Below are 13,252 nucleotides of genomic sequence, written 5' to 3'. Positions count from 1 at the left end.
GTAAGGGATTGGGTTGTAAGGGTGTTTCCAGGGTTTAGATTGGGTAAGGGAATTAGGTGGTAAGGTCACAAAAAAGGATCGGTTTAGGGAGCCCCCCCATTTATTTTTTATAATAATTAAAAAGGAGGGGTGGGGGAGGGTCATTAACCAACTATAATTGACATAGGAATTATAAAAGGTTGAGTCTGTGACCTGTACAGCCAATCTCTACAGCAAATGAGTAGATGAAGACAAAACTTTAGCACATACTAAATGATCCTAGCATTTGGTAGCATGCTCTGAACATGAGATTGATGTGGACTGTGAATGTAGAAGGAATTCCCTTTGACTTACAATGGCATCTAGATAACATCACATGGAATTAAACTATAAGTTGGGTGGCAGAGTATCTCCTGTTGTCTGCTGCTTTGGACAGGAGCAACGAAAAATGAGATAGCCTCGTAAAGTACATTTTCAACACTTTGAAACCCTCCTCTTTATATACAGATATAGGATTTGGGAAATATAATGTGAAAGGCAGCTTTATTAGTGCATTTTAAGGTGAATATTAAAATGAGGTTTTCTCCATAAATCTGTTTTCTACGTTTGAGGGATATGCTAAAGCATTTGTGCATTGCCTTTCTTTGCTGCTACTGAATTTAGACAGTGCCTGTGGCTCCCAGCTTTAAAGCTCTGAAATTCTACCCATGCATACATACAAGGATGTGAGGAAGTCTGGTACAGGCGAAAGTGGTGCGCATACAAACTTGCCCCTTATTGTCCTGGGTGAGCAGTCTAACCATTGGTGGGGAGTTGGATGTGTCTCCCTTTGGGAAAAAAGCTGGACAAACACGGCAATCAAAGCATTGTACAGCACACTTTTCACATACAATTGCCAAAAAGAAAGGTTCCGAGGGTGTATCCCACAGATATTCTACCACTTTCTTACTGGGTTAAGCATGTTTCATTCTCTTCTTACGGGTTGGGAGTTTGACTGCCCAATGAAAATGATGAGAAAATGGTGGTAAAGTAGTGCATTGTTATGCACCTTTCCCCTAAAAATGCATCAACAGTCTTACATGATATCGGTAGTTCAGAAAATGCAATTTCACATAGCCCATTCTTCATCCAAAGCGGTGTTCTTCATTTCTACATTTCACTTTCGTTCATTTCTCCAGCTGCCCCTTTCTCCTAGTCATTCTTCATAACTGAGAATCTGACTGGAAGGGCCATGGTGGAAAACAAAACATACATCTCACGTCCTCGGACTGTAAACAGCTAACAGACATATTTTACGGGATCGTACTGCAGTGGTTTCACTCCAGACACATCCACATTAGAAGTCCAGGCAATAGAAGATACTCAAAATTACAAACAGCAAAAGTGATTATCACTCAAACATCAATATTAGGCAAATATGGAAATGCAACAACTCTATCCCCAAACATCAGATTTTCAGTACACGGTATTAAATACTCATCACAAGGTTTTCGTCTTTGAAAGATAATCTCAGTTCCCCAAAATACAGTTTATCACGTTATTTTTCTATGAAATAACAGGTTTTTATCATTTTGTAAAGAAATTCTTGGTACCCAAACATCCGTTTATCAACGTTCACCAAGGGTTGGCATTATCATGTTAACGATGTCCAGAATATGCCAAAAATTATCACAACTATGCAAGGGTCAAAATTACACAAGAGGTAGACACATCATAACATCTTCTCTTCCTCTCTCCACCATCCCACACACACCCCTGCACGCAAGACTTTTATATACTTAACCTCTGATGTGTTCCTCTGTGGCTCCTTTCTCCACCTTGCCCTGACTATCCTCCTTCACATAGGGCCAGATGTAGCAAACTATTTGCGACCCGCAAATGGCGAAAATCGCCGTTTGCGACTCGCAAATGCGTGTTTGCTATGCTGAAATGCATTTTGCGAGTCGGAACCGACTTGCAAAATGCATTTCCGGGTCGCAAATAGGAAGGGGTGTTCCCTTCCTATTTGCGAGTCGCAGTGGTATGTAATTCCATTTGCGACCGCGTACGCGGTCGCAAATGGAGCCGCAGTTACCATCCACTTGAAGTGGATGGTAACCCACTCGCAAACGGGAAGGGATCCCCAGGGGACCCCTTCCCCTTTGTGACTGGACCCAAAATTATTTTTTCAGGGCAGGCAGTGGTCCAAGGGACCACTACCTGCCCTGAAAAAATCCGAAACTAAAGGTTTCGGGGTTTTTTTTCTAAGTGCAGCTCGTTTTCCTTTAAGGAAAACGGGCTACACTTGGAAAAAAAAAAACTGCTTTATTTAAAAGCAGTCACGGACATGGAGGTCTGCTGTTCCCAGCAGCCCTCGATCCCCGTGAGTGCCCAGAGTCACTATGGGGGCGCAAATTGCGATCCACCTCAATAGCGACTCGCAGAAGGTGTCTGAGACACCTTTCTGCATAGCAAATTGCGACTTACAATTTGCGAGTCGCACCGGCATTGCAAATTGCAAGTCGCAATTTGCTATTTTCCTACATCTGGCCCTTAGTTCCCAGATCCTATGCTCAAACCAAACAAGGCCCTGCGCACACACTGATTGACAGTGCCCACTGGGTAATACAGCCAGTCACCATAACACTTACAGCAAGGGAGAGGAACACCCAAAAGGGGCAACAAAGGGGGGAGGAATGTCAGAAAACCAGTGAGAAAGGGCGAAAGCAGGAATGAAAAAGAACCTGCAGAAGTCATTGGAAGGGAGTTACTGGTGGTGAATTAAAGAAGCATATGGTGGAATCAAGACTACGCAGTCTTGGCATTTGCCACCCAACCACTGCCACAAAGTGCCGGCCCCAGCACTTGTTCTTTTACAAATTAAGCCCTGTGTAATCCACCCGTGGTATCAGTGGAGATCTTGGACTACACCTGTCATAGATTTAAACTTAAAAAAGCTAGAATTTAATTCGTAGCATACACTCCTTTATGCACTCATCAACACACGCCCACAAAACGCTATTAATGGCTGATACCTGGTCCTCATCATTCACTGCCGCCATGTAGCTCAAAGCACTGTGCAGCTCATCAGTTGAGAAGTTCTTTGCAAGGAAGTCTTTCACCAAGTTAAAGAGGGACATTTGAAGTGTCTTTACATCATCAGCTGTGATCTGATTTTCCTTGGGCGCTCTGAAAGACCACACAGAGGAAAGATTTTCATTTCTCATAGGACTCTGTTTGCATTTACTTCTTAGCACACTTACAACCCACTGCATGCAGAAACATAGCCACAATAATTTTGTTTTAAACACTAACATTGTTCATAAGATCTTAGGTAGTTTGGAAAGCAAGCATGGGGATGCACCATTAAGGTATATCACAATGTTGTCTTCAGTAATGACACTGCATCCGGCAATCCCCAACATCACCCATGATGACCATTTCCTCACACAGGTTCCTTTGAATTGTCCCCCAAGATTTTTCTGATCAATGCTTCTCCTTTCTCAGTGAGATCATCTAACTCTATCTCATAGCCCCCTCATTTGTCCAAAGGCGGTAATACCTGGTGCAGAAAAGTCTAAAATGAATTCTGATAGAACCATTTCAATGGACTATTTGTGGCTGAAAATATTCTCTTTACTTAATCAGTACTGCAGGTTCAGCATTTTCTTTTAAAACATACACTTAAAGTTAGCTAATACTTTTAAACTAGATTAATTAGAATTCTGAGTCCACTCCTGGACTATGTGAGGTAAAGTGGTTGCTGTAGTTCGAAGGCCCAGACGTCTTCACTTACACCATACTCTATAATACAAAAATAGTAAAGCAGTATGTTCGTTTGAATAATACTTGGATAGTTTCAATACAGTTCCTCTGAAAATGATTTTAGAGAGGAAATACAATAACGTGATCAAATGTCTATACGGTTTCAATTGTTAATTGTGGTGAAACTAGAAAAATCACTCTTCTAGCTCCAGTTTTAAGGTATTTCTCGCACGATGTATGTCACAGATCCTGGATAAAGCAGTCTTCATGTTGTAATTAATTAATATATAAATATTAGTTAGTTACTAATACTGGGAGATTTATTCATTGTTTTACTTAGTTATTTTGTGTAGAAAAAATGACCAGCGGTTTTCAAGTACTTTGGTTCTTTTCCAAATACTTAATAATAATTGCATGGGTAAAGTCCAACACCATCTGCAAGTTAGAGGAGGAGTCACTCTGGCCCTTTCTCTGAAAATGCTGACTCTTGTTTCCCTAATATTCGCACCCTCGAATTGAAGTCCATTTAGCAGGTTCTTTGTTCCTGTTGTCGATTCTGTCCGAAGTTTTTTTGTTTACATGATACTATTTGGAAATAATGGATAATTATGGCAAAAGAGGCTGCATTTCGGATTTTATACTGCTGCTAGTGGCACACATGGTTAGTGCAGAAGTCCATTTAACCCGTTCTGTGCCTTGGACGAGGTGACCTCGTCCAAGGCTACAGTTCCCATGTGCCTTGGACGAGGTCAACTCGTCCAAGGCACAGGAACTTGGGGGAGCGCTAGCGCACCCCCCCCCTGTGCACCCCCCGTCCCCCCCCCCAAGGCGGGGATGGAAGGGGAAGACCTTCCCCTTCAACCCCGGACCCCCCCCCCCCCCCCGGCAATCTGATGACGTCAACGCACGAACAGCGCGCCGACGTCATCAAGTGTTGCCGGACGCGCTGGAAGCCATTTGCTTCCAGCGCGTTGAGGGGAAAGGACCCATCGAGGTGAGTCCTTTCCTTTTTTGGGGTTTGGGGGGGGGGGGAGGGGGAACAGACACGGGGGAAAGGAAAGGGTTTTTCCTTTCCCCCTGTGCCTGTTTTCACAAGATTCCTGCTCCACGATCGCGGGCGGGAATCTCCACTAGCCACCAGGGATTTTTAGAGGTCTGTTTCTTTTGGGGGCGGCCCCTTGGGCAAGGGTCTCCCCCCTGGGGGGCAATTTTTTTTTAGTATTCTGCCCCGGGGGGGGGGGGGCGAAATCCACTAGACACCAGGGATTTTGTTTTGTTTATGTATTTTGGGGGCGACCCCTTGGGCAAGGGTCGCCCCCCCGGGAGTCAATTTTTTTTTGTGTTTCACCCTCCTACCCACACGCCCCCTCCCCCCACCCCCGGGGAGCAGATCGCCTTTTTTTCGGCGGAAATCCACTAGGGATTTATTTTTAGTGAAAAGTTTCTTTTGGGGGCGACCCCTTAGGCAAGGGTCGCCCCCCTAAAGTGGGGAAGTTCATATTGGCCATCTCTGCCTCCTTTGGGGGCAGATGGGCCTATAAGGAGGGTGGAAACCACCAATACGCCAGGGATTTTTTTTTTTCTTTTTTTTGTGCTGGGGTGCCCCCTTTGGGAAGGGTCACCCCCTAAAGGGGGCACAGAGGTGTTGCCCATTGGCCAATTTTTTTATACCCATCTACCCCAGAGGGGTGCAGGATCCACTTAGGTACCAGGGACAACTTCTAAGTTCTTGGTGGTGGGGTGTTTGTCAACTGGCAAAGTATTTGTATTTGTGATTATAACAATTTATTTCTTATTTTTCTTCTAGTTCAACGCTTTTGCTTCCTTTGCTGTGGATCCTTGCTGTTTTGGCAGTAGTTGTCCTGCGGTTTGCATAGTTGCATGTTTTAGGTAAGTGAAAGTAATTTACTCCAAAGGAGTATTGTTGACATGCATGAATGAATGAATGACATGTTTGTAGGTGGTGTACTAAATGCAGTATTGTGTGTTTGACATTGTCCTTTGATTTGAGCACAGTTATGTTTGTGTTGTCATATGTCTAATTTGCTTTTTTCTTTTTAGTGGGATATCATTGGTGATTGCTGTGTCTGTGCAGAGTAGTTGCTTGGTGAGTAGCTTTTTCAGGCAAGTGAGTGGTATAGTTTTTTGTAGTACATAACACTTTGTGATAAAGCTACACTTTGTTTATTACTTATTTTAGTGCTAGTTGTTGTTGGCAATCCATTTGTTGTTAGTGAGGATCATGGCTAGCCGCAGAGTGACCGCTCAGCAGGTTGTTCGCATGCTCTTTGAGTCGTCTTCAGACCATGATTACGACACTGACTCTGTATCTGAGGCATAGGAGGGAGCAGGAGATTCTGGAAGTGAGTTTTCTGTCCGAGAGTATTCTTCTGATGAGGAAGCTACTCTCAGTGCAGATGAAGGGCCTGTGTTAGAGGAGGACATTGATGTGCCAAGAGTACAGCAGCCTGAGGCTGAAGGGTTTCCCATTAGAAGACCTGACACCTGGATTGCCCCAAACATGGAGCAGCCACAGTTACCTGCATTTACTGGTCTCCCAGGGTGTAGAGTTAATACGGAAAACTTTTTGGCTGTCCATTTCTTTCACTTGTTTATGGACGATGTATTTTTGGAAGAGACTTTGGAGTAGACAAATGTGTATGCAGAGCAATATTTGCGGGACAACGCTGCCAGACTTAAGCCTCAGTCTAGAGCTACTCAGTGGGTTCCCACATATCTGGAAGAGATAAAAAGGTTTTTAGGTTTGACTTTTTTGATGGGGTTGATCAGGAAGCCGTCACTGGCTTCTTATTGGTCTACTAGTCCCTTGATGACAACCGCTATATTTCCTGCAACTATGACACGTAATCGGTATTTGCTTCTTCTTCGTATGCTGCATTTTGTAGACAATGCTTTAGCCTTGCCACGAGATCACCCTGATTGTGACCGTCTTTTTAAGATTAGGACTGTCCTTGATCATTTTGTGGATCGGTCTATGTTCCAGGCAAAGAGATAAGTGTGGACGAGTCTTTGGTCCTTTTCAAGGGGCGTTTAGTTTTTAAGCAGTACATTCCTAGTAAGAGGGCACGGTATGGGATTAAATTGTATCTGCTGTCAGAAAGCAGTACAGGATATGTGTATAATTTCCGGGTCTACACTGGTAGGGATTCCAGTATTGACCCTCCTGGTTGTACGGCCACTTTTGGAGTTAGCGAAAAAATTGTGTGGGAACTTGCTAGACAGCTGTTTAACAAAGGTCACCATTTGTACGTAGATAATTTCTACACTGGAGTGCAGTTGTTCAAGGAGTTGTTTAGAGTGGACACTGCTGCTTGTGGCACAATCCGTTCTAACAGGAAAGGCTATCCAAGGGAGCTTGTCGGTAAGAAACTTGTCAGGGGACAGTGCAGTGCCTTGCGGAATAATGAGCTGCTAGCTATGAAATTTTCAGACAGGAGGGATGTGTACATGCTATTGACCATCCATGATGAGAGTACTTCCTCTGTGGCTGTTTGGGGTCAGGTTGTGGAAGTGCACAAACCTGCGTGCATTTTGGACTACAATAGGCACATGGGTGGTGTTGATAGAGTAGATCAGAGGTTGGAACCTTACACTGCTCTTCGTAAGTCTTATGTGTGGTATAAAAAGTTGGCCCTACATTTATTTCATTTTGCAACTTTTAATGCCTTTATTGTATACAAGGATTGTTCACCTGAGTCAAGGATGACATTTGTTAAATTTCAGGAGTCGGTGATAGAAAGCCTTATTGTGGTGGAACCGGCAAGAGTTCCTAGAGTAGAAGTGGTGGAGGATGTGGCTAGATTGAAAGATCGGCACTTTCCAGATCACATTCCTCCCACTCCCAATAAAGACTTGCCCACAAAGAAATGTAGAGTATGTGCCCGGAGATTAATCCAGAGGGAGAGCCGGATGTACTGCCCCGAATGCCCTTCAAAGCCTGGGCTGTGTGTGCCCAGCTGTTATAGAAGTTACCATACAAAAAACAACTTCTGGGAAATACCGTGAGCGTAAGCTGTCTGTTTTATATTTTCATATGTTTCACGGTTGGCATCTTTGTCATGTATTTAGTTAGAGCTTTTGTGTTTGTAGTTTTGTGCTTATTTTATAATTAGTGGTTTCTTTGTTGTTTATAAACAAAAAAAAGTGATGGCGGTGTGCGTGGGGTGGCGCTTGGCTGGCGGTGTGCGTGGGGTGGCGCTTGGCTGGCGGTGTGCGTGGGGTGGCGCTTGGCTGGAGGTGTGCGTGGGGTGGCGCTTGGCTGGAGGTGTGCGTGGGGTGGCGCTTGGAAGGCGGTGTGCTTAGGATGGGGCTTGGAAGGCGATGTGATTGGGGTGGGGCTTGGCTGGCGGTTTGCTTGGGGTGGCGCTTGGCTGGCGGTTTGCTTGGGGTGGCGCTTGGCTGGCGGTGTGCGTGGGGTGGCGCTTGGCTGGCGGTGTGCGTGGGGTGGCGCTTGGCTGGCGGTGTGCTTGGGGTGGCGCTTGGCTGGCGGTGTGCTTGGGGTGGCGCTTGGCTGGCGGTGCCAGCCAAACGCCAGTGCACACTCCCATCAGCTAGTGTGTGATTCTTGTATCAGGCATGTGGGCGTATGTAAGTGATGGGCCCTTGAGTGGCACGGTCTGTCGATGTGAGTGTTGTAATGTGCTGGGCCCGTGGCTGGCGGTGTGAATGGTCTTGTGCGTGTCATGTATGAAAGGTGTGTGAATGGACTGTAAAGCGGTTGGTGCCTTGTCGCGGCTTTACAGCTCACGAGCTGTGAGACATTGGTTCAGTTTTTTTGCCTTTCAGTTATTAACAGTGCATTTCATTTTTGTGAAATCTGTTGTTAATAAAATTTGATCCACTGAACCATCACTCACCCTCGTGCCAAATCCAACCAGTATGTGTGGTAAAAATGACAAAACCTGCTCCGCTGTAATCAGGCATCGCAGCACAACTGTGACACGCTAGGTGCCTCGGGTGGGACCCCGATGATGAAGCATGCCACCAACTTGGTTGCTGGGTGAGGGGTCTTTTTCACATAACCTAAGTGTGTTTCTTTTCACAATTGTAGAGTTTGGCACATCACGGACGTATGTGCACACATCAAAATGATATATTACAAAAATACCTGTGTTTGGGGGGGGGGGGGGGGGCACCTATGTTTTTGGTCCTGGGTGCAGCCTTCATCTAGGGAAACCTACAAAACCCAGACATTTTTTAAAACTAGACACCCCAAGGAGTCCAGGGAGGTGTGGCTTGTGTGGCTCCCCCAACATTTTCTTACCCAGACTCCTCTGTAAACCTCAAAATTGCATAAAAAAGCATATTTTCCTGACTTTTCTTAGTAGGATCACCGCTCCAGCACGAAATTCCTACTCCCCAGTTTTCCCCTCAGTCTCCCAAGTAAAATGACACCTCACTTATGTGGGTCCCCAAAGCAGAGTCCGTCTAAAGATGAATAAAAGAATATGTCCTTTTAAACTGGCTGTGCTATCCTCTCTATCTCTACAAGTTTTGGGCCTTATTCTGTTGCAGGCACCTGGCCCACCCACACAAGTGAGGTATCATTTTTATCGGGAGACTTGGGGGAACGCTGGGTGGAAGGAAATTTGTGCCTCCTCTCAGATTCCAGAACTTTCTGCCACAGAAATGTGAGGAACATGTGTTTTTTTAGCCAAATTTTGAGGTTTGCAAAGGATTCTGGGTAACAGAACCTGGTCAGAGCCCCACAAGTCACCCCATCTTGGATTCCCCTAGGTCTCTAGTTTTCAAAAATGCACAGGTGTGGTAGGTTTCCCTAGGTGCCGGCTGAGCTAGAGGCCAAAATTTACAGGTAGGCACTTTGCAAAAAACAGCTCTGTTTTCTTTCAAAAAATGGGATGTGTCCACGTTGCGCTTTGGGGCATTTCCTGTCGCGGGCGCTAGGCCTACCCACACAAGTGAGGTATCATTTTTATCAGGAGACTTGGGGGAACATAGATTAGCAAAACAAGTGTTATTGCCCCTTTTCTTTCTCTACATTTTTTCCTTCCAAATATAGGAGAGTGTGTAAAAAAGACATCTATTTGAGAAATGCCCTGTAATTCACATGCTAGTATGGTCACCCCGGAATTCAGAGATGTGCAAATAACCACTGCTCCTCAACACCTTATCTTGTGCACTTCTTGGAAATACAAAGGTTTTCTTGATAGCTATTTTTTACTCTATATTTCAGCAAATGAATTGCTGTATACCCGGTATAGAATGAAAACGCACTGCAGGGTGCAGCTCATTTATTGGCTCTGGGTACCTAGGGTTCTTGATGAACCTACAAGCCCTATATATCCCCGCAACCAGAGGAGTCCAGCAGACGTAACGGTATATTGCTGTCGATAATCTGTCATTGCAGGAAAAAGTTACAGAGTAAAACGTAGAGAAAAATGTATGTTTTTTTCAACTCAATTTCAATATTTTTCTTTTTCAGTTGTTATTTTCTGTAGGAAACCCTTGTAGGATCTACACAAATGACCCCTTGCTGAATTCAGAATGTTTTTTACTTTTCAGAAATGTTTAGGTTTCTGGGATCCAGCATTGGTTTCATGCCCATTTCTGTCACTGAATGGAAGGAGGCTGAAAGCACAAAAAATTGTAAAAATGAGGTATGTCCCAGTAAAATGCCAAAATTGTGTTGAAAAATTGGGTTTTCTGATTGAAGTCTGCCTGTTCCTGAAAGCTGGGAAGCTGCTGAGTTTAGCACCGCAAACCCTTTGTTGATGCCATTGTCAGGGGAAAAACCACAAGCCTTCTTCTGCAGCCACTTTTTCCAATGTTTTTTTTTTTTTTAAATGAAATTTTCACTGTATTTTGGCTAATTTCTTGGCCTCCTTCAGGGGAACCCACAAAGTCTGGGTACCTCTAGAATCCCTAGGATGTTGGAAAAAAAGGACGGAAATTTGGCTTGGTTAGCTTATGTGGACAAAAAGTTATGAGGGCCTAAGCGCGAACTGCCCCAAATAGGCAAAAAAAGGCCTGGCACAGGAGGGGGAAAAGGCCTGGCAGCGAAGGGGTTAAAGGCGCTTTAAGTAATAATTGTGTCTGATATTTTTATGGACAAGATGGAACCATGTAATTTTGAAATTAGATTCAAGTTTTATAAGACTGAAATAGATTTTATTTGAACTTAAAGACAGGACCTCAGGTATGTTCGACAGCATACTGGAACTGATCAACTAACAGAAGTCAAGAATACGCTGTAATTGCAACATGTTTCTGCCCTTGTTTGAATCACCATTGTGGATACTTGGCTTTCGTCAGGACGGCATACCCCGTGTAGAGATTATTTAGAACTGAATGCCTTCTTATTGCGAGTCAGACACGCTGTAGTTTGGCAATAAAATGCATATAAATACAGTCCTGCATGCCACAATACCGGAAAAAACATATTAGTGCCCCTGGCTCTATAGGAAAACGTGGGAGGCACATCCCTGTAGTATAACTAGCGTCATGGGTACCGTGTCACCTATAGTTATGGCCTGCAGCAATCCTGGCCTTAAACAAGTTTTATTATAGGGACATTAAATTCCTAATATTTTCTACACGGATTATGACTTGTACCGATAAAAGCCCAGGATCCACACTGATCTATCAAGTAAGGACAGAAACATGTCTAGTAACTTACTATAAGAGGGTGTAGTGAAGATAATGTCATCTAACCTACCCAGGGAGTGTACGTTTTTAATCATGCCTAGGACTCCAACAATAAAGAGAACATGGGAGTTCCTAAAGGATTTTTATGCAACTGGACCCTCTGAGATGCTTCTTGAAAGTGCTACCTGGAACATGATTGGCCCCTCCAGGTTTACAGGGATCAGGACGGACCTAATGATGAAGCATGCCATTAACAGAGTGGATGAGGCTCTTGATGAAAAAGAACAGGGATTCAGAATATTGAATATCTACAGGATGGGATCATCGGACACAAACTCTGCTGTTGATCAGGACATGACACAGTCCTGCGTTCTTCCACTGTAGAACGATTTTTCCCAGGACAGGATACCTCAAGCCAGTTTCAGCCGTGCAACTCACCCATAGTGCTTCCTTACGGAGTCGAGGATATACTGCACACCATACTTTTTTCGAATCTTTTGCTTGTGGTCTTTGATGACGGATGAGAGATATTGAATATGTCCTGCAGAAGCATGCATAAAGAGCACAACAAGCAGAATAATTAGTAAACATAGCCAAAACATATAGGAGTTGTGTGACTAAATAAAATACAGGTTAGACCTGTCAACTGTACCAAGTTTATCAAAAATAAAACGATTATTCAAATCCCCATGATTTGTGTTCTGCAGCCTAATATAATGTTTTTATTTCCTTGGCCAATGCAACACGTAGGAAGGGTTCAGAGGTGAGCAAGTGAATACATCTTCTCTGACCAACAGTAACTCTTAAAAAATATTAATGCAAAATGTGGAGCCATTTTAATGCCATCTTTCTCTGTCAAGGGGAAACTAATCAGAACATATGAATGTCTGGGGGAAAAAAACAAAAAACATACCGTTAAGTATAGAAGTGTTGTGACTCAGTGAGAAAAGAGCAGACAAACTCAGCAGACTTTATTGTTTTAACATTTCATGCCTACCGCCAAATTCTGCGTTTCTATGTAGATGGAACAAGTGCAACTTCATTAAAAGTTGTTGCAATTTCTTCTCTATAAATGCTGCCAGGCCAGTTAATTATGCTATGTCTGGTTACGATACAGGCCTTTTGTCCTTTTTCTGCAACGTTTAAGAATAGCAATATGAGCATCTGAAAACCCAGAATGCCCTTACTGTAAGCATATACACTCGCACACAGCATGTACTTGTTGTACAGTCATGCACACAATATGTGAGCGCTGATGAACATAAGCTCAGCTACAAACTTATGATAAAGTCGTGGCTAACCAGTTCAGGTGACCCAGAGACAAGCCTTGGGCAAATTGAGATTTTGAGAACGTTTGTGTGCTCCAGGCGGTGCATACAAAAAATATGGAGTTCCTAAACTATTTTATCAGCAACATTCATTGGTTGTTTGGTCTGTTGAAGTTGTAACCAGGAAGATAATATGTTGACATTTGTTCTGCTCCCTAGCCTTTTTCTCTCCTCCTCTATTTTCAATCTGTTTCTCCTTTGATTCTGTAAATTTACAAATATTTTATAATGAATTTTGCTCCTTAGGACTTGAACCCTTTACCAGAGTATCCTGCAGCTAGCTCAACAGAAAGCTTAATCAAAGGCACAGATGAACTTCCTCACTGGGAGGCTTAGAGGCAAAATCGCAACCAATCAACTCGGATTTATAGAGAGCAGCTGATCACCTTAGAGCAGAGGTCTTCAAACTTTTTGATGCCAGGACCCTCTCTCAAAAAAAGTTAGGTGTAAGGACCCCCTCCTGACAAAAATTTCTAGAACCTGGTACTCATCGTCGACAATCATAAACGTCCCCAATTCCCACAGCAAATCATTTGTATGGTTAGGAAATAATATTAAACAATGTTTAGCAAGCC

The 13,252-nt window shown here is 43.8% G+C and overlaps 1 protein-coding gene across 6 annotated transcripts in view; it reads right to left on the bottom strand.

The window, feature by feature from the left end:
• Positions 1–13,252, bottom strand: part of NBEAL2 (neurobeachin like 2) — a 646,515-nt gene that overhangs the window by 170,090 nt on the left and 463,173 nt on the right. For all 6 annotated transcript variants that reach the window (XM_069210922.1, XM_069210925.1, XM_069210923.1 and 3 more), the window contains 2 exons: positions 11,788–11,890; positions 2,994–3,147 (listed from right to left, as the gene is read on the bottom strand). In XM_069210922.1, coding sequence (XP_069067023.1) covers positions 2,994–3,147; positions 11,788–11,890 — 257 coding nt within the window. The remainder of the gene's footprint in view (positions 1–2,993; positions 3,148–11,787; positions 11,891–13,252) is intronic.

The sequence above is a fragment of the Pleurodeles waltl genome, chromosome 10, assembly GCF_031143425.1.
Source record: "Pleurodeles waltl isolate 20211129_DDA chromosome 10, aPleWal1.hap1.20221129, whole genome shotgun sequence".
In the NCBI taxonomy this organism is placed as follows: Eukaryota; Metazoa; Chordata; class Amphibia; order Caudata; family Salamandridae; genus Pleurodeles; species Pleurodeles waltl.
This window is presented reverse-complemented; position numbering and strand designations above follow the sequence as displayed.